The sequence below is a fragment of the Corvus hawaiiensis genome, chromosome 2 (genome assembly GCF_020740725.1).
Source record: "Corvus hawaiiensis isolate bCorHaw1 chromosome 2, bCorHaw1.pri.cur, whole genome shotgun sequence".
Lineage (NCBI taxonomy): Eukaryota > Metazoa > Chordata > Aves > Passeriformes > Corvidae > Corvus > Corvus hawaiiensis.
In genome coordinates, this window is record NC_063214.1 from 121,860,381 (window position 1) to 121,881,891 (window position 21,511).

The 21,511-nt window shown below is 50.0% G+C and overlaps 1 protein-coding gene across 1 annotated transcript in view; it reads left to right on the plus strand.

Annotated features, from left to right (window-relative positions):
• The window catches only part of MRPS6 (mitochondrial ribosomal protein S6), a 43,590-nt gene extending 22,783 nt beyond the window's left edge, over positions 1 to 20,807 (plus strand). The window contains exons 2-3 of the mRNA XM_048291431.1: positions 7,283 to 7,422; positions 20,169 to 20,807. Of these exons, the coding sequence (XP_048147388.1) occupies positions 7,283 to 7,422; positions 20,169 to 20,349 (321 nt within the window). The 3' untranslated portion in view covers positions 20,350 to 20,807. The remainder of the gene's footprint in view (positions 1 to 7,282; positions 7,423 to 20,168) is intronic.
• Positions 20,808 to 21,511: the final 704 nt, after the last annotated feature.

The following is a 21,511-nucleotide window of genomic DNA, read 5'->3' on the forward strand; positions in this document are numbered from 1 at the left end:
CTGGTTCTGTTTGTGTTGGCCAAGTCTCACTCCCCAATTTCCTGCTCTTTGGGATGGAAGGTTTCTCTGGGAGTAGGGGCCTGGCCCAGGTGGGTTCTGGGCAGGTTCACTCAGTGCTGCAGCAACTCTGATTTGTGTGGAAAATCCCACGGAGGGAGGTGGTGGCAATGAGGCCTTTTTCCTGCAGGGAATTCCCCTCCTGGGATGTGGCTGTCCCGGTTTCCCTGTGGATGTTCTGCTGTTGGGAAAGGGAATGAGGCAGAAGGTTTCACCTCTGGGCCTTCTCTGTTCACTTGAATCAGGTTGTACTCAGGGATTTGCTTTTTGGGTGTTTTGGGCTTTATTTTTGAGGTGGTGGTGGAGTGATAGAGGATCATTCAGCTTTATGATGTTTATAACCCTTTGTCAGCGGTGATTTTTAATATTTACCTGAAGCCTGTTTGTGAGGTAGCTTTGTGTGTCCCAGGATTTATGTGGCAGAATTTGAGCAAGGAATTGCCAAGGTTCCCTCTTCACTTGGTGAAAACATTGTGACTTCCACCTTAAACCTTCTTCTGCTCCAGAGCCAAGGATGGTTGTGTTCTGCAAAAGTGGGAGGATGTAAAAACTCCGGTTGTGGTGCTCAAAATGTGCTGTGGAAAGTTTTTGTTTTTTACTCACCATGTTCAGCTTTGTCCTGACTCGTTGTCCTTGGGCAGCAGTGAGGATGTGCAGGATGGGTGTGAGAGCTGCATGTCCAGAGCCAGATCTGATACATGAAAATTCCTCTCATGGAAGGTGGAGATGGCTTAGACCAGTCTGGGTGGGGCAAGAGGCCACTGGCCCCTGGGCTGGATCAGGAATTGTGTGCCCAGCAGGAGCAGGGCAGGGATTGTCCCTCTGTGCTGGGCACTGAGAGGCCCCTCGAGGGCTGTGCCCAGTTCTGGCTCCTGCAGGAGAGCCCTGGAGGGGCTGGAGCGTGTCCAGGGCAGGGAAGGGAGCTGGGAAGGGGCTGGAGCCCCAGGAGCGGCTGAGGGAGCTGGGAAAGGGGCTCAGGCTGGAGCAAAGGAGGCTCAGGGGGGACCTTGTGGCTCTGCACAAGTCCCTGACAGGAGGGGGCAGCCGGGGGCGTCGGGCTCTGCTGCCAGGGAACAGGGACAGGAGGAGAGGGAACGGCCTCAGGCTGGGCCAGGGCAGGCTCAGGGTGGACAGCAGCAGGAATTTCCCCATGGAAAGGGAGCTCAGGCCTTGGGAAGAGCTGCCCAGGGAGGTTTGGAGTGCCCATCCCTGGAGGTGTCCCAGGAAGGGCTGGAGGTGGCACTCAGAGCTCTGGGCTGGGGACAAGGTGGGCATCGGGCACAGCTGGGCCTGGCTGGGCTGGGAGGGCTTTTCCAGCCTCAGGGATCCTGGAAATTCTCTAATTCTGGGAAATCGCCTGAGTTGCCACTCCAGCTCTTTCCAGAGCTGGGACAGGGACCCCAACTGAGCAGGGGACATCCCAGCCCCTGTGGTGTCCAGCTCTGTCTATAAAGCTGAGGAAGGAGGAGGAAGAAGGGGGGATGTTCCCTCCATGTCTTCGTTTGGGTGTAATTAATTTTTCCTTTCCACTCCTAATTATTTAACCTTAAAGAACATACAAAGTAGACTTGATGAAATGTATTCACATCAAAAAGTCATGGCAGGAACACAACTTGGAGTTCCTGGGGAGCTCTTTCTCAGCAAGTTTCTGATCAGTAGAATTTTGCAGTGTTACACTGAAGCCCTGATTAGAATTTATTGTGGTTGGAAAAAGAGTGAGAGCTTCTGAAGTTTTGAGGAAGGTGTTTAATTAATTTTGAGGTTTAATTGAATCTTCCTGGAATGTTGAGGGCTCCCCATCCCTGGAAGTGTCGCTTGGACAGGGCTTGGAGCAACCTGGGACAGTGGAAGGGGGTCCCTGTCCGTGGCAGGGGGTGGCACTGGATGAGCCTTAAAATCCCTGCCAACCCAAACCCTTCTGTGAAGTTGTGGCCAGTTGTTACTTCAGCTGTTTCTAGTAATAAACCCTTGAAGTGACCCTAAATCATGGGGGATTTGGCTGCTGTTTATTTCAGATTTAAAAGACACCTTTTAGGCTTCTTTTTAGAACCTCTCAAGACGCTCAGCTCTCTAAAATGGATTAAATTCAGTGTTGGGACTGATGCTTTAATTTAGCTGTGACTTGGTATTAACAGAATACTCGAATTCCTTGGATTGTAGTTTAATTTCTTCTAGAATTTCCTTTGATCTTAAATACTGAGTTAAAAATAAAAAAGATCCATCGTAGAATTTCGTTTCTTTGAAGAAGAAAGGTGGATTTTGGAACAGAAGAGTTCGAGCATCACTTTGAGTTTAAAAGTTGCTGCTTCCTCTGCATCCTGGTCCCTGGCCTTGGTATTCACATCTGGGTCTTTGGCTTACACCCCATTTAAATGCTAATTAAAGATCTGTTTGAAGGATGGGGTGTTAATTTTAATTCAGAGGTAATTTTGATCACTTCCCCCTGAGTTATTTTTGGTGATGTGCCTGCTGCAACTTCTATTTGCCAAATCCATTTCTGGAACAGTCTCTCCTGCCTTCGTGTTCACTCAGTGTTGGGTGGGAACGTGGAAAGGTTCTCATGGTCAGGAGCACCTGGGGGTTTCCCATTTGTCCCTTGTTCTGTCTTGGGAAAATTGTTCTGTTGTGGTTACAGAAACCTCTGTCCCTGCATCCAGCTGTCCCTAAATTGATCCAGATCTGGGACTCCAACACAAGAAAGGTGTTGGAATGTTGGAATGAGTCCAGTGGAGCCAGGCTGGGAGAGCTGGGGGTGTTCACCTGCAGAAGAAGAGGATCCAGAGAGAGCTCAGAGCCCCTGGCAGGGCCTAAAGGGGCTCCAGGAGAGCTGCAGAGGGACTGGGGACAAGGCATGGAGGGCCAGGAGCCAGGGAATGGCTTCCCAGTGCCAGAGGGCAGGGCTGGATGGGAGATTGGGCAGGAATTGTTCCCTGGGAGGGTGGGAAGGCCCTGGCACAGGGTGCCCAGAGCAGCTGGGGCTGCCCCTGGATCCCTGGCAGTGCCCAAGGCCAGGCTGGACATTGGGGCTTGGAGCAGCCTGGCACAGTGGGAGGTGTCCCTGCCATGGCAGGGGTGGCACTGGGATTGGCTTTAAGGTCCCTCCATCCCAAACCAGTCTGGGATCCCTCCCCACCCCTGAACTTCCAGGCAGGTGTTGAGAGTCCTCCCATTCCCACTGCTCAATTTCCAGCCCAGCCCATTTTTCCCAGGGCTTAAGCACAGCTCCTACATCTTCTTTTTCCTTGGAATGCTGCATTTCTCTGGATTTTGATCTTTCCTGACTGCCCTGAGTGGTTGTACCCACCCTGGGGCTGCTGCTGTGGGTTGTTGTACAGTAATCACAGAGGTTTTAATCATTTTCACTAATAATTTCTAGTGTTTTATTAAGCAGTAAATGACAACAAGGAGTTGGTTTTCCCCCTTAGTTTTGCTGCTTGGAATTGCAGCTTCCTTCTAAACATGGATTTTGCCTTCTTTGATTTCCACCTCAGTAAATAATCCCAGACCAACCTTTTGTAACTGCTGAGCAATCAAAAAAAGACCTAATTTTATCCTGCTGTTGCTACATTGAAGGGATAATCAAGTAATTGGGATGGAGTTATTGCTGTTTATAATTTGGGATGTGCCCACTGACTTTAAATGTTTCCTGTTGGACTGAGCAAGTGGCCAGAAGAACTTGAGAACTGTCCTAGCCCTAAAACTATTGAGGATTTGGTGTTTGCTTCCTTTTCTCTCTCCAAGGACTCTTCTTGGAGGAGTTTTTGATGGTTGACAAAGCTCTTTTTGTAGCCAGTGCTGGATTTTCTATTCCTTGGACTTTTCTTGGGGAAATGAGATGGAAAAAGTAGCAGTGGAGCTGAGTCCTTTCACGTGGCTCTGGTTCCAGGTGGGTGGCTCCTCGTTTTTTAGGAGGCATCAGCATTCCAAAGGCTTTATTTCCACATTTGGTTTGTCTCCAAGCTGTTCTTTGAGCTTCATGGCTGAGGCTCATGCCTGAGGGCACTTTTCCACCAGAGAATTCCCTTTTTTTCCAGTTCCCGTGTCTTTATGCACTTCCTGGTTGCCAGGTGAGTCCTGTGGGACTGATAAAACCCATGGGAGCATTTTTATTCCCTCTGATACACAACATTCCCTTGGGAAGGGGTGGTTGGTGCTGCTTTGATGGTTCTTATGGGACATTGGTGGCTTTAATCCTGGTGGGAACGAATGGGGCACCCCAGTTGGGCATGGAAGAGTTTCCTGCTCTTGGGTGGGGTTGTGCTGAGCTGACAGACCGGTGAGGAGAGAGGGAGAGGCCAAAATCACAGAATTGCTGAGGGTGGAGAAGACCTTTAAGATGATCCAGTCCAACCATGGACCAGCAGCAGGGTGTGCTCACCTTTAATCCACGTCCTCAGGGGCCACAACCCCACATTTCTGGGACACCTCCAGGGATGGGCACTCCAAACCTCCCTGGGCAGCTCTTCCCAAGGCCTGAGCTCCCTTTCCATGGGGAAATTCCTGCTGCTGTCCACCCTGAGCCTCCCCTGGCCCAGCCTGAGGCCGTTCCCTCTCCTCCTGTCCCTGTTCCCTGGCAGCAGAGCCCGACCCCCCCGGCTGCCCCCTCCTGTCAGGGACTTGTGCAGAGCCACAAGGTCCCCCCTGAGCCTCCTTTGCTCCAGGCTCAGCCCCTTTCCCAGCTCCCTCAGCCGCTCCTGGGGCTCCAGCCCCTTCCCAGCTCCCTTCCCTGCCCTGGACATGCTCCAGCCCCTCCAGGGCTCTCCTGCCATGTCCCAGAACGGGACACAGGGTTCAAGGTGGGGCCAACCTGAGGTGGGGACAAAGTGCTCAGGGTGTGGCCCTCACCTGTGGCTGCTGTGACGCTGGGGGCTGCGTTGGACTTGGTGGGAATTGTGGAGTTAACAGGTTTCTTCTGGGTAGCTCTCAATTTAGAATAGGGGATAAAGGAGTGGGGAATTTGCATCTGAAGACAAAAGTCCTTTGGTTCCTTCTTCCAGGTCCCTCAGCCCTGGCTGTCCCTGGCTGCAGGGAGGGCTCAGGGCAGGGCCCGGGCTCTGCTCCGGGGCCCGGCAGCGGCACCAGAGCCACGGGCAGGGCCTGAGCCCGGCAATTGCCCTGCACAGGAGGCAGAACTGCTGCCCTGGGCAGGGCCCGGGCTGGAACAGAGCCCAGAGAGGGGCTGGAGCCTCCTCCCCGGGGATATTCCAGAATATCCACACTCCTGGGCCCTGGGCTCTGGGATGGCCCAGAGGTGGGAGCAGGTGGCCACTGTGGGCCCTTCCAGCCTGACCCATCCCAGGATTCTGGACCTTTCTAGAACAAGGTAACAACTTGTGACCGACTGAAGTGGCCCAAGGCCGCTGCCAAAGTTCACTGAGGGTGAAAGCAGCTGGGAATGGCTCTGGTTTGCCAGTGGGGGCAGGAGGGGTATCCAGAGCTGGAATTACAAACCAGGCCCTTCGCGCTCTTGCGAGCTCTTCCCTCTCCCCTCTGGAGCAGCAGCTCCCATTGTCTCCTTTTCCCTCCCCACGTCTGTGGGACTGGAATTAGAGCTGGGCTGTGGGACTGGAATTAGAGCTGGGCTGTGGGACTGGAATTAGTGCTGGCTGTTGAGGAAAAAATGTTGTGGCTCCCAAGTTGGGAGCCAGGCAGGCCCATTTCCTCTGTCCCCAAGTGGGCTGGCTCTGAGGCAAACCAAGGAACCTGTGTCTGTGGATCTCTTGGTTAGCAGAGTTCAGCCTATTTTTAGTTTGGGTGATGGCTTTAGGCAAGCCAGGATAAACCATGGCATTTTTGGGAGAGGGAGGATGAGAGGGGTTACAGTGACAAGCTTTCCAACCCAACAATTAGTTGATGTTTTCAGAGTATGGCCACAAGTGGAGAAGGTTGCAAATTTTACAATCCTGAATGTAGAAATCTGTGGCTTTCTTTTCTTGTTCTTTCTCTCTGGTTTTGTGTTTAAATACACAGGGTTCGAATCTTTGGCTTCGTTGTGTTTAGAAACTGCACCTCACGTTGGCCTTGCAGCCACTCGGGGAATGTGCTGAGTGGAAAAGAGACAAAAAGCTTCTGTGTCATTTGGGGGGAGAGGCATGGAGGGCAGGGAGTTTACCCGACAATATTTAATTTAATTTAATTTAAATCTATATGGAGGTTAAGGAGGGTTTGTCAGGGGGGACCTCACTGCTCTCCACAACTCCCTGAAATGAGGTTGTGGAATGGGCATGGCCTGGAGGCTGCCAGAGCTCCAGGAGCCTTTGGACACTGCTGCCAGGGACACAATGGGATTGGTGGGGTGTCTGTGCTGAGCTTCCAGCTGAGCTCCTGAAGAAGGTGCAGGTCTTCAGCAAAGGGATTTATTGCAGAAATAACTTTGGTTATTGAGATATCAGTGGGGAGCCACGTTCTGCTTCCTGCAGCGGGGTGGTGGCTGTTTCCTTAGGGATGTCAGGAGAGCTGTGGGGACACCGAGGGGTTCCCTGGGGATCTGAGACCTGGGCCAGGGACAGCAGCCAGGGAGCGGCTGGAGCTGGGCCAGGGCAGGGTTAGGTTGGATTTTAGGGAAAGGTTCTTCCCCCAGAGGCTGCTGGGCACTGCCCAGGCTCCCCAGGGAATGGGCACGGCCCCGAGGCTGCCAGAGCTCCAGGAGCGTTTGGACAGCGCTGCCAGGGATGCCCAGGCTGGGATTGTTGGGGGGTCTGGGCAGGGCCAGGGGCTGGATCAGTGATCCTGTGGGTCCCATCCAGCTCAGGATATTCCATGATTTCTCCAAGTGTTCCACACGTGCAGTGTAAATAACAAGATAAATGAATGTGTGCTAATTGTTGTCTCCATATCAAGGATTTATGTTTTCCCCAGACTGTTCACTTTAAATATTAATGAACAATTAATATTTAAAGGACCAAGGACCCCAAAACTGTTGCCAATCCATCATTTTCCTTTGCTAGGATTATTTATTTGTGCAAGGCTCAAACCAAGTGATTCCAGGTGAGTTCAATCCAGGAACCATTTCCTTTTTGCTGGGGCCCGACTTGGAAATGGCAGGAAATTTTGCTGAGCGATTGCCTGCTCCTAAAAATTCTCTCCCTTAATGCTTCCACTTTGTCTTCCTGGGTTGCAGCACCACCTCTCCAAGTGCTGAGCTGTGCAAGTACAGGTGTCCCTTCTACTCTATAAAATAACCAGATTTCTATGAATTTCACACTTTTCTTTCTTTCTTTTCAAGCCTGAGACAGCTGCCGTGCTCAAACGCACCGTTGAGGCTCTGATGGAGAGAGGAGCCATCGTGAGGAACCTGGAGAACCTGGGGGAAAGGTCTCTGCCTTACAAAATCTCCAAGCACAAGGAGCGCCACAAGAGAGGCGGGTACGTGGTGATGCCTTTTCCTTAAATCCTTTCAGTGCTGCTCCCGGAAAATGGACATCAGGAACAACCATTTAGTCTTCCTCGTGCTTTTTGGGGGTGCAGGTGGGACCTGGGAGGTCTCAGCAAGGCGGTGTGGGGTCCTTGGGGGGTGTGTGTCCTGCTTTGGAGTGTTTTGTGTGTTTTGTTCTGGGTGGTGTCAGGTTTGTGTTGGTTTTCAGTGGTGTTTTTGTAGCTCCAGGTCTGCAGGACTTTCCCCAACATAAACAATATTAGTATTTTTTAAAATAACTATTTTTAGGCTGTTTACTGATAAGAGCTGAACTTGAATTTGCTGGTTGCTGTTCAGCAGGATGGGTTCTTTTACTCCAATGTTAATTATCAGTTGTAGGTGCCCTGTAAGACTTGGTTGTGTTTCTAGTACAGTTTTTGGGTTTGATAAGGTCCAGAATCATGGAATGGTTGGGGTTGGGAGGGATTTTAAGGCTCAGCTTGTTCCAACCTGGCCTTGGGCACTGCCAGGGATCCAGGGGCAGCCCCAGCTGCTCTGGGCACCCTGTGCCAGGGCCTGCCCACCCTGCCAGGGAACAATTCCTGCCCAATCTCCCATCCAGCCCTGCCCTCTGGCACTGGGAAGCCATTCCCTGGCTCCTGGCCCTCCAGCCCTTGTCCCCAGTCCCTCTGCAGCTCTCCTGGAGCCCCTTTAGGCCCTGCCAGGGGCTCTGAGCTCTCCCTGGAGCTTCTCCTCTCCAGCTCTCCCAGCCCCTCACTTAAGGCTGTTTCAGGTAATCCCATGTTTTATGGAAACACAATAAATGGGAATTACCACTGGGCCGCCCCACAGGGCAGAGGGAGGTGCTGTGGGTTCCATCCCCTGCCCAGGGTGGTTTTGCTCCTCGAGGCCACCTCTGAAATGGCTGCTGCCTCTCCCAAGGCCTGGGAGATGTTGCTAAGCAACCCCCACTGCTGGGGCCGCCTCATCCAAATAACAATTAACGAGCTCCTGATCCTGCAGTGATGCCTCTGAGTGGAACAGGAGCTTGGCCAAGCCTGCTCTTCCTTGAAGAAGAAGCTGAGGGGACTCCAGAGCTGCAAAGTCCTTCTTGGATCCCCTTCCTAGAGGTGACTCCTGGTTTCACTCCCTCTTCTGAGGTCCTTGTGGTGCTCCTGCAAGGTGGGGATGGTGAGAACTGCCAGGGGAAGGAGACTGGGAGAAAGGATGAGGGGAATGTCCACCATGCTCCTGTTCCATCAGCCTGGGAAGAGAAACTTCAGGGAGACCTCAGAGCCCTTTCAAAACCTTAAGGAACCCTATAAAAAGGAAGAAAGGGGGACTTTCTCTAAGAATATGCAGTGACAGATGGGGGGAATGGGTTCCCACTGCCAGAGGGCAGGGTTAGATGGGATACTGGGGAGGAATTCCTGTTTGTGGAGGTGGGGAGGTCCAGGCACAGACTCCCGGAGAAATGGCTTCTCTTCATCTCTGCTCCATAGTTCTGGAAATCCTGTTTCCTGTCTTCTCTTTGCCTGTTGAGGAACCCACAATCTGGCCTGCAGAAGTGCTGCCACCCAAGCCAAAATCTGTCATGCAAACTCTCCACTTCAGCACCCAAAATCGGTGGAACTTCATCCCTCTGCCTTAGCTCCCCACTGGTACAAGGAGAGTAACACCAGCTCCTGGTTCTGCCCTTGGAAAAGGCTTTAATGTTTATAAAATGCTTCTGCTCCAACAGCAGGATGAGGTAATCACTAATTCTGTCTTGAGACAAGAATTTCTCAGCTCCCAGGGGCATGCAACAGGATTTCATCCCACATTGCAAAACCGGCAGGGTCAAGGCGTGCTTTGAAAAAAAACGCACGGAGCAGGAGAGCAAAACAGGCAGGGGCACAATGGCAGTGCCTGAAGTGGAGTCATGGCCTGGCTTGGGTTTGGAGGGACCTCAAAGCCCATCCAGTGCCACCCGTGCCATGGCAGGGACACCTCCCACTGTCCCAGGCTGCTCCCAGCCCCAATGTCCAGCCTGGCCTTGGGCACTGCCAGGGATCCAGGGGCAGCCCCAGCTGCTCTGGGCACCCTGTGCCAGGGCCTGCCCACCCTGCCAGGGAACAATTCCTGCCCAATCTCCCATCCAGCCCTGCCCTCTGGCACTGGGAAGCCATTCCCTGGCTCCTGGCCCTCCAGCCCTTGGGAATTGTCTCTCTCCAGCTTTCCTGCAGCTCCTTCAGGCCCTGCAAGGCCACACTGAGCTCAGCCCAAAGCTTCTCCTCTCCAGGCTGAACAATCCCAGCTCTCGCAGCCTTTCCTCCCAGCAGAGCTGCTCCATCCCTCTGCTCATCCTGGTGCCTCCTCTGGCCTCTCTCCAGCAGCTCCACGTCCTCCCTGTGCTGGTCCCAGGGCTGGGGCAGCTCTGCAGGTGGGCTCTCACCTGAGCACAGGGACACAGGGGCACCATCCCAATCCCTTCCCTGCTGCCCACGCTGGGGCTCAGCCCTGGGCTCGGGGGGGGGCTCTGGGATGGGGCAGGTCCAGCTCCCCTCCACCAATCCCCCAGATCCTCCCGGGAATCTGTGAGCAAACCCCTCCTGTGTGCAGGGCCCTCAGAGCAGGCGTATTTTGTGTGCTGAGGAGAACAAGGTTTCAGGAACCAGTAATTGCATCCTTCAAGCAGGAAACCATCAGATCAAAGCCTCCTCCTCTTCTCCTCCTCCCCCTCCCAGGTCAGGTGTCCCCAAATATTCCTCAGTCCCTCTCCCTGCCCTGCACGTGGATCCCTGTACTTGGATGTGAGAGGAACCTCCCCCAGATTTCCTGGTTTGTTCAAAGGGAGAAGGGATTCAGAGAGGTACTACAGGAAATGGTTTGTGTGCCTGTATTTGGGATCTCAGATTCCAGAGCCACGGGATCCTACAGGGGGAAGCAGCTGGCAGTGTCAGTACCTGGGAATTCCAGAGGATTGTATTCCTGGAGATTTTCCTGGGGAATTTGCAGCTCCGTGGGCAGGCAGGGTGGATTCCTGGTGGACCATCCAGTATTTTGTAGTGGAGAATAAAACATTCAGGATATCAAACATCATCCATCAATAGGAAATGAAAAGTCAGCTCTTGATGCACCTTATCAAATCAGCCAGTTCTACTTGATAGCAACTGTAAAAAAGAATCTTGTTTTTTTCAATAGGACAAAGTTAAAAAGAAAATAAACAGTTTTTCCAGGTACCTCCCGAAGCTCCTGGACTTACCATGAAATCCTGGAATCTTTTCTCCCCCCCAGCCAATTTCTACTTCTCCTATGTTCCTTTGGGAGTGGGACATTGAATAATCCAGAATATTTCACTTTTCCTTAGTCTGGGCTTGTTCTGAATTAATTTAAGAGGCTTCTGTGAGAATTCAAATGTGTGTTGGAGGGGAGAGTCTTGCATCTTCCAAAGCTTTTAATTTGTGCCTTGTTTGGGGTTTTAATATTTTTTAATTTTTTTTTTTTTTAGTTTTTCTGACTCTTAGAGCTTTAAGTAGTTTATTTTCCTATAGCATGTAGATAGTTGGATATTTGGGATGGACACTCAATCCATTATTTCCTTGGACCTCCTGGCTGGTGAATTATAGGAAAATTAACCTAATACAATTTTATAAAAATTAATGGAATGGGGCTGGGACTAACCTGTGCTGGTGGAAAGTTCCTTTAACTTCCCTCCCAACCCAAACCATTCCATAATTCTCAGGGCAAAGCTTGTGCAGGTTTTGGTGGTGATTTTAGAGATAAGGAAAGAGCTAAACTGCAAACCACAAATTCATAAATCAGCAGGAGGGATGGCCTGTCCTTAAAAAAGGGCTTTTTTCCCTGAGTTCTGCAGTGCTCCAGCATCTTCTGGGCTACAGTGGATACAGAGGATAAAGTGCATTACAGGCACCTTACAAACTTAACAATATCCAAGAGACTTCACAGAGAAAGGGCATTTTCTGGCAATTGATGTGTAAAACAGATTTTTCCAAGGCTGCCATGGGGGATTGCAGCCCTCAGCTGTCACTGGCAGGGGCAGCTTTACTCTCCTGAAGACCTCAGATCCTACAAACAATGGGATTATTCCTTCTCAGGAAATTCTGGTCACTGGGGGGGAGGGGGTGTTAAAATTTAGGTTTTTCTCTTAAAAGCATCCTCCTCCTTTTGTTTTAGTTTTTTAGAGACCTACTATTGACAGGTTTTGCCTTTAGGTCGTTATGAAAACAGAGTTCTGGCAATTGTGTGGATACAGCTATAGAATCAAACTTTTCAATTCCTGATTTACTGATCTTTAAACTGAATTAGCCACTCATTCACATTTATTTCATTCATAGTAGAATGTGAATCTTTTGGTTTTCAAGTATTTCAGAGCACGATCTGAGCAGCAAAATTGTAACAATTCACCCTGTGGGTGAATAAAACGTGACAAGGACCAGGCTCCAGATATGGAAATTTAGGTGAGACTTTGAGCCTGACTTGCCCATGGCCCTGGCTGTGAAAAACTAGGGGAAGAATGTATTTAAATAAAGATTCCCAACCTTTCTCTCCTGCTGGGTGACAGATTTGTGCCAAATATTTGTTTTACTCGCCACTACTTGTTATTAATGAGCTGCATTTAAATTGCTTTTAAGGTGCTTTGTGTTGTTTTGGTCCCAGGGGTGTTTCTGCCTGGCACAAACAAAACCAAACTGATTTAAATAAGGTGTGTGCCAGCCTTTGAATCCAAGGAATGTTCAACTCTGGCTTTGTTTGCTGCTTGGGATGCTCCAGAACCACTGAATCCTCTCCAATCCCTCTCCAGGCTGGGGCTGGCTGAGGACAGCAGAGCAGATTTGGTCAGGGCTGAGCTGGAGCAGATTCCAACTGGTTGTAAAGTGATAGTAGCACACTGGGGGTTGCACTTTGTGGTTGCCTGTTTGCTTTGGCCCTGCCTCAGTCCCACCCTCGTGGCTCTCCCTGGCTCGGGCCGTGCTGAGGGGATGCTTTGGGGACCAGGCTTGGTGGGAGGGAGATTTTCACTGCACGGGAGATGATCCAAAGGCAGCTCCAAAACAGACCTGGGGAAAAAATTAAAATAGGATTCACACATTCCTTTGGGAAGGTTATGGCTCCAAGGATTTGCAGATCAGAAATCTGTGAAACTGCAGGAGCTGGGATGGGGGCTTGGAGGAGAGGGAAGCACCCAGGTGGGACTTGGAATGCTGAGGGTTGGAATTGGAGATTTTTTAGTGGTTTTTAGCCCCCCCTCAATGTTGTTTCCATTCTTATTTTTGGTCTCTGGAGCAAAGGTGATGGAGCTCAGCCTGCTCAGGGTTTGGGAATTGATGGAGCACCAGGGCCTTTCCTTCTCCTTGGTTTTGGGATGGGTGGGAATCTCTCTGTTAAATCTACCTGTAATACAGGAATGGTTTACACCTTCCTCCCCACATTTTTATCATTTCATTCACTTCATTTTATTGATTTGCATATTTATTTCTATGGCAGTGTCCAAGGCCAGGCTGGACACTGGGGCTTGGAGCAGCCTGGGACAGTGAAAGGTGTCCCTGCCCATGGCAGGGGTGGGATGAGATGAGCTTCAAGTTCCCTTCCAACCCAAACCATTCCATGATTTATGAGTTCTCCAGTGAAACTCTGATTATCCATAACAATTTCCATGTTCTATTTGCCAGTTTTTCATTGCCTTGTTGTGGTTTTTTTTCCCCTTTCAAATTGGATTTTGAAAAGATGGCAATTTTCTTTTGTGATTTGCTTGCTTTGCCTCTTCATCTTCTTGTTTTGCTCTTCACTCCCAGTTGTCTCCTCAGCCCCCGTGTTCTCTGAAATAGCAAACTCAGGGCTTGCTTTTGTTCTTGCTGAACTGCATTTTGGGAGTTTATCAGGAATTACCAGCCAGGAATTGCATTTTGAGGAGTTCATCAGGGATTATCATGCAGGAATTGCATTTTGGGAATTTATGAGGAATTATCATCCAGGAATTCCATTCTGGGGAGTTTATCAGGAATTATCATCCAGGAATTGCATTTTTGGGAGTTGATCAGGAATTACCATCCAGGAATTGCATTTTGGGGAGTTCTTTAGGAATTATCAGCCAGGAATTCCATTTTGGGGAGTTCATCAGGAATTACCATCCAGGAATTCCATTCTGGGGAGTTGATCAGGAATTACCATCCAGGAATTGCATTCTGGGGAGTTTTTTAGGAATTATCAGCCAGGAATTCCATTTTGGGAGTTCTTTAGGAATTACCATCCAGGAATTGCATTTTGGGGAGTTCTTTAGGAATTATCAGCCAGGAATTCAATTCTGGGGAGTTGATCAGGAATTACCATCCAGGAATTGCATTTTGGGGAGTTCTTTAGGAATTACCATCCAGGAATTCCATTTTGGGGAGTTCTTTAGGAATTACCAGCCAGGAATTCCATTTTGGGGAGTTGATCAGGAATTGCATTTGGAAGTTTATGTTCACACATGCCCGGGGGGTTTTCTGTAGGAGGTGAATTCCAGGGTTCCTGAGGAACAAGGGATACACAACAGCATCCAAGGGTGTCAGGAGGCAGAAATTCCAGGTGGCTTTGCCAAAGCACCTGCCCGGGAAAGGCTTTTGTTTCCAGGCCCTAAAGCAGCAGGAATGGATGGTTATTGAGAGGAATAATTCCATAATTGAGCATGGAAGCATGGAATGGGTTGGGTTGGAAGGGATCTTGAAGATCATTTAATTCCAACCCTTCAGGGACACCTTCCACCATCCCAGGTTTCTCCAATCCCCATCCAGCCTGGACATTTCCAGGATGAGGAATCCCCAACCTCTCTGGACACTCTGTTTAAGGCATTTGACTCTTGTGGAAACACTTCCACGTAAATTTTGTTACATGTCCAAGCTTTGCCTCTTGCCACAAAGCAGCTGAGCTTAGGAACTTGCACAATTCCTTTTCAATTCCTTTTGCTCGTGGCAGGATGAAATTTTCCACGTGGCCAGGAGAGGTTGAAGTGCCCTCTGATCAATTTGACTGCCTTGATTTCTACACTGAAATAATGGTTACCTGTCAGAATTGTTCTCTGGAGCATTTACAGGTTTGAACAACCCTCTCCCCGCCCTTTATTGAACACAAATTATGCAGAGTTAAAGGACTTTATTCTCCAGACGTGTTTGGCCTCACTCAAGTCGAGCCTCTTGATGCTTTTCATGGCTCTTGAGCACCAAAGACGGGAAAACAAAAAACAGATGAAAGGAGCTGCAATTTTTTCCTTTCTTAATCCCCCCCAAATAAATTTAAACCGAATGCCCAACCCAGGTTCGTGTTGCTGCTTGGATTTTAGAACATCGTGAGCTGTTTGGGCAAAAAGGTGTCCTGGCTCTGCAGTGTGCTTGGATGGGAACAAAAGCAGCTGGAGTATTTGTGGATTTATGCACATTGGAAGTGTTTCCTGCTCAATTGATTGTCTTCTTCCACTAGATGGGGCTTTCTTCATTGATGAGTTGAGCCATTAGTTTTCCTTCAAATTCTTTTCCCCATGAAAGTGTGGATGTGCCTCAAGGATCAAAGCCCTGAAATGTTTGGATGTTTTTTCCTTTTCACCTTAGCTGTGGAAGAGCACTTTGGAATTTCGGTGCATTTTAGAGGCCCTGAGCAGAGCTGGTGATGTGGAGGCACCAGAATCCACCAAATCCTGGTACAGGCTCCTTGAATGAGTGTGGCGGCCACTGGGCTTGGTGGGGTGGCAATCAGCCACCATTTGGGAGGGAATTGATTTTAATTTTAACCTTTTTTTTTTCTTAATTATTTTTAATTTAATTTAATTTAATTTTTTAATTTAATTGGTTTTTAGCACCATGCAGTGATACAGACTGGGGGCAGAGTGGCTGGGAAGGGGCCCAGTGGGAAAGGCCCTGGGGGTGCTGGTGCCAGCGGCTGGACACGAGCCCAGGGGTGCCCAGGTGGGCAGGAGGCCACTGGCACCTGGGCTGGGTCAGGAATTGTGTGTCCAGCAGGAGCAGGGCAGGGATTGTCCCTCTGTGCTGGGCACTGAGAGGCCCCTCGAGGGCTGTGCCCAGTTCTGGCTCCTGCAGGAGAGCCCTGGAGGGGCTGGAGCGTGTCCAGGGCAGGGAAGGGAGCTGGGAAGGGGCTGGAGCCCCAGGAGCGGCTGAGGGAGCTGGGAAAGGGGCTCAGGCTGGAGCAAAGGAGGCTCAGGGGGGACCTTGTGGCTCTGCACAAGTCCCTGACAGGAGGGGGCAGCCGGGGGGGTCGGGCTCTGCTGCCAGGGAACAGGGACAGGAGGAGAGGGAACGGCCTCAGGCTGGGCCAGGGCAGGCTCAGGGTGGACAGCAGCAGGAATTTCCCCATGGAAAGGGAGCTCAGGCCTTGGCAGGGGCTGCCCAGGGAGGTTTGGAGTGCCCATCCCTGGAGGTGTCCCAGGAAGGGCTGGAGGTGGCACTCAGTGCTCTGGGCTGGGGACAAGGTGGGCATGGGGCACTGGACTCAATGGCCTTGAAGGTATTTTCCAGCCTCAATGATTCCATGAGAACATCTTTTCCATGATTTAATTAGCTGAACAACAGGTGCCTGTGGATGGAATTTGGGAAATGCCATTCCTGGCACTGTGGGTGTATCTCCCCTCCAAGCCCTCTGTGGATCATTCCCATCATTGCTGTGGCACAGGTTGGTCACTAAAATCCGGCTTTTGGGTTTCATCTGGTCTTTCCCAGATTCTCGCAGAGCTTCCACTGCCATATTTTTAAAAGCTAAAGGCAACACTTGTCCTGATCCTTCATGATCACGAGCATGAACTCTACCCTGCTGAGGAAGGTTGGGTTGAAAAGCAGAGCAAATTCCCCCATTTCCATGGTCCTAAAGATAAAATGAACATTCAGGTAGCAAAACAAAAATTCTTTTTATGGAATTACCTTCTTGACGACAACGTGGAGCTGCTCCAGCACCTGCTGTGGTTTCCTCCAGGTGATTTCTGCTCCTTTCACCTCTGCCTGTTCCTCAGAACGTTTTCTTTCCCTTGGATCTTCCACCTTCACACAGGGAGACATTTTTGGGCCAAAACCATGGGACCACACAGCCTCTTCCAAGCCCACCGTATCTTCACTGTTCCCCTTGGCTCAGAGTTGAATTCCAGGAGGATTTCGAAGGGAATTTTCATCCAGGTTCCTTGAAGTCCTACCCTGGCCATCTGAAAGCAACACATTTGAGCATCCTTAGGACTCAGGGTTCAAACAATTTCTGCCTGGAACGTGGTAAAATTGAGAAATGAAACCTGGCTCTTTTCTTTCCCCTCTTTTCTTTTGATTTCCCTCATATGCGAAGGCACGTCCTCTTTTATTTGAAACCATCTCACATTTTAAATTATTTTTTTTGAGTTAATGCATTGTTTTAATGTGTTCCAGCCTGCTTCCCTGCATTTAAATCATCCTTGTGTTTGCAGTCAAGCAGGAGGACAAAAATAACCGTGGGCTCATCGTGAATCAGTGGAATTTTCCTGCATTTCTCCCCTGGTGACTCCTAGAGAGCACAAATGCTTTTTGCATTTCTTTTTGCAAGAACGAGGTGGTTTCCCTGCTGCATTCCTGTATTTTTCCCTGCCTTTGTCCCACTGGGATTTGGGGTTGTTTACTCCACAAACAGCAGCGTTGTGGGGTCATAGATCACTGCCTGCAATGAAGGTTTGAGGGTTTAAAAACCCCCATGGCCTCCTGGCAGCTGATTTAAACGGGGAGATTTGAGGGGAAGGGGTTCAGATCTCCTCAGGGATTCCATTGTCCATTGTGTTGCTCATTGTTTTCCCAGCCCTTCTTTCTTTCCTGAAGAAATCCAATTTTTTTTCTTTATGCCGGTTCTTTTTCCCTTCTCTCTCTTTTCTTTTTCTTTTTTTTTTTTTTTGTTGTTGCTCACGTTGGAGAGAGGTGGTTGTTTTTGAAACCCCACATTGTTCCCCGTGCCTGCAGTTCCGTGTGCTCTGATAAAATACCTTTCCTGCGAGGAGTCAGAAAGATCTGCTGGAACAGCTCATCCTCCCTTCCCCCCCCCTCCTCCTTGGCTTATCAACAGTGCGTCAGTGGAAATTTCCACCCTTTGCTAATGGCAGAGAAAGCACAAAGTTGCAAAGCAGCCTTTGGAGGGAAGGAAAAAAAGGAAACAAAAACCAACCCTCTCGCCATCTGAGGAGCACAATGAAAAGCAGCAGATGAGAGGCAGGAACGGAATTAAATTGCGGAGGGAAGAGCGGGGATGGCGATGGGATCGGTGCAAAGGGAAGGGGGCAAGAATCACCCGCTGGAATTGCTCCCCCCATGCTCCTTCCCGGTAGGTGAGAGGATTGGAAAGGCTGCTTCCCAAGGAGAAGAGTTCAAGTGTCATCTGCTAAACTCGCAGCAGGTTTTAATGGCTTTACCAGAGCATCCCACGTTCCTGGGTTTTAGGGGGGTGCATCCTTCACATCCTGCTGGGCTGCACTTCCAACGAATTGTCCAGGCTGAAGGATGGCTCCTCTCCCTGAGCTGAGAACCAGCTGGCATCTCTGCACCCTGGAGCCCACAGAGCAGTGGGCAGCTGAGCTTCCCAAAAGCCAAATGTTGTTCCTGTGGGGATTTGCGAGGAGGAACGAGCCCACCAGAGCTCCTCCAAATCCCCGGGACAAGCGATTCCCGTGGCACAGCACCCCGGAATGCAGAGCTGGCATGGGCTGGCACTGCTCCCTTGGGTTCAGGGACACCCAGGCACAGCCCATTCCAGCTGGGCACCTCTCCTGGAGGGCTCTGCCCCAGGATGGGCTGCAGGGAGGGGGTTTTACCATCCTGCCCCTCCCATAAAGAATTCTGGACTTTCTGGAAAGGATTTGGGGATGAGTTGTGGCTGCTACGTGGATGCTGGTGTGACATCAGGCTGGCTGCTGAGGAAAAGTGGTGTTCCCATGATTTCCGGGGCTGGATTCCGCAATCCAGCAGCGCTGCCTGAGTCATTCCTGGCCCCCTGGGCTCTTGGGGTGCAATATTTGGGATGTGACGCAAAAAATGAACCCAGTGCAGCCTGAAGGACACGAGCGGGGCTTGTTCAGGGCCCCACCTCCTGGATTTCCTGTTCAGATTCCCAGTTCCCTTCTGGGTTTGGGGACTTTCCCTCCAGGATCACCTTTGGGAATGTGGGATGCTCCTGCTGTAGTTGGCTTAGGAAGGATCCAAACTTCCCTCAGAGCAAAGTTCTCTCTGTTGGGGGCAGTTTGGAAGTGAAACTGGGATGTTGGGTCCTGCTTGGATATTTAAGGGAAATCACTTTGGGGTAGTGTGGTGCTCCATGGGGAGGTGGGCTTAGAGAATTGTGGGATTCTGGAACGGTTTGGGTTGGGAGGGACCTCAAAGCCCATCCTGTTGTGGGCAGGGACACCTCCCACTGTGCCAGGCTGCTCCAAGCCCCAATGTCCAGCCTGGCCTTGGGCACTGCCAGGGATCCAGGGGCAGCCCCAGCTGCTCTGGGCACCCTGTGCCAGGGCCTGCCCACCCTCCCAGGGAACAATTCCTGCCCAAGATCCCACCCTTTGCTCCCTCAGGTGTGCTGGAGCTGGAAAAATCTCCTGGAAAACTCTAGCTGAGCTCCTGAAGAAGGTGCAGGTCTTCAGCAAAGGGATTTATTGCAGAAATAACTTTGGTTATTGAGATATCAGTGGGGAGCCACGTTCTGCTTCCTGCAGCGGGGTGGTGGCTGTTTCCTTAGGGATGTCAGGAGAGCTGTGGGGACACCGAGGGGTTCCCTGGGGATCTGAGACCTGGGCCAGGGACAGCAGCCAGGGAGCGGCTGGAGCTGGGCCAGGGCAGGGTTAGGTTGGATTTTAGGGAAAGGTTCTTCCCCCAGAGGCTGCTGGGCACTGCCCAGGCTCCCCAGGGAATGGGCACGGCCCCGAGGCTGCCAGAGCTCCAGGAGCGTTTGGACAGCGCTGCCAGGGATGCCCAGGCTGGGATTGTTGGGGGGTCTGGGCAGGGCCAGGGGTGGGACTGGGTGATCCCTGTGGGTCCCTTCCCATCAGAATATTCCCTGATTCAGTCCCACCAAGGTCAGCACTGCTGGGTGCTCATCAGGCCCCAACAGATTGGAGATTTAAGCCACGTTCACATCGAAGATGTGATTTGAGATAAATCCATCTCTTTGCTTTTTTTTTTTTCATTTTTTCCATTTCCATTCAGCTCCGAGGCAGAGCTTTGCAGGAAGGAATCTCTGTGTGTGTGAATGGGCTTGGAGATGTTTCCCACTGGCATCTGTTCCCCAAAAACATGTCAGGAATTTGAGGAAGGGGCTGCTCCTGCCACCCTACCTTGTCTTAAAAATGGTTCAAGGCAAGATGAGGATGAATGGATGAGGAAGAAGCAAAGTCTTGAATCTTCTTGCGTCTGCAGTGCTGGACAGAGCTCCAGGAGTGTCGGGACAGCATTCCCAGGGACAGGTGGGATGTTTGGGGTGTCTGTGCAGGGCTTGGAGCTGCTCTGGATGATCCCTGTAGGTCCCTTCCAGCTCAGGATATTCCATGATTCCAACAGAATTGACCTTTTCATAATTGAAATCAAGCCCACATGGAGCTTTTTATTTCAAACAATCCAGGTACCAAAATGCAAGAAAAAAACTTAGCAACTCTCATTTAAAAAATCCCACAGGAGCAGAAAAAACTCAAGAATTCTTATTTCAGAAACCCCCCCAGAAGAGTTCCTTGGGTTGCAGCTGTTCCAGCCCAGGAATTTTGCTTTATTTTGTGTGTTTCTCCTTGCAGGTATTTTCTGATAGACTTGGAGGCCCCGCCTTCCATCGTGTCCCCCATGATGGATCATTTGGGACGGGACATTGATGTCATCAGAAGGGCTTTCATCAAACACCCCGTGGCCAAGGCAGAAGAATGCAGTGGCATCATCCCAGTGAGCCCTGAAGAGAAACTCACTGCCAGGAAAAACTGAAAATCCCAAATGTTTGAAACCTTTTTTAACCCGTTTTTTTAATCACTGCTGCAGAAAAGAATTGTGGCAACTCCTGTCCATCCAAAAATCTCACTGTGGGATGTGTGTGGTCTATGCCAGAATCTTCATTATTGTAACAATTGAGGTTTCTTTTTGTTTAAAATGATGGGAATCGTTTTAATCCGGGTGCTTATCTTGCTATTTGACAACTTTGCAAATTGATTTGCTTTTCTCTCGGAGCATTACATTGATAATGAAGATCTCTCCAGCAGCAGGATGCTATAAATAGCATTTTTTCCAGAGATTACTCCGGAATATGGATATTTACATAAGAGATTAAGAAGTCTGCAGTGTAAATATAGAAATCTAGGATGGGATTTGGTGGGGCTTTGTTTTTGGGGGGGGGAAAAAAGGCAATAAAAGTGTGGTTAAAAATAAAAACTGACCTTTTTAATTTTCTTAAGTACGAAAAACAACTTTCACTGCCAAGAGCCACCTCATGGTCCTCAAGGTAAATAATCTTCAAAGCACAGGTGAAAAATCCTCTTTAGGTGAGGCCAGAAAATTCCAGGTGGGAATGAGAGACTCCCCAAGCTTCTGTAGGAGCAGGAGAATCAAAGATGCTTTGTTTTGCCATCGAGTGGACATCCCAAACTGGGAAAGACATCAGGACCAAAGTGTTCATGTGGCTTTTTTGTCTTTCTTTTGCTCAAAGCAGGAGGAAGACCAGTGACATTATTGTTACATATAAAGACCTCCTGCTCTCTGATGTAAATCCAGTAGCTGGATCATTCCTGAGGGAGCTTTGTGCTCTTTCTTCCTTGGATGTGGAATTTTGGGGAGGAAAAGAAACCAGTTTTTCTGAATATTTAAATCATCCCAGAATTTTCTTTCTCTACATCCTTCTTTAAGAGTTACGAATGTCTGGATTTGTGGGGTTTTGTTTGTTTGGGGGTATTTTCATGGTGGGTTTTATTTTAAATTTAAATTTGATTTTCTTTTCTCTTTTAAGTCTCTTTTTTCCTGGAAAAATCATTGGCATTATAGGGGGAATGCACTGCACGCTCCCTGAAGCTGAATCTGTATTAGAGGTGCTTTTCTTGTTGCAGTTGCTGCCTGCTCCAGGCAGAGCTTTCCTTATCCATGATTTTTCCTTGTGGGA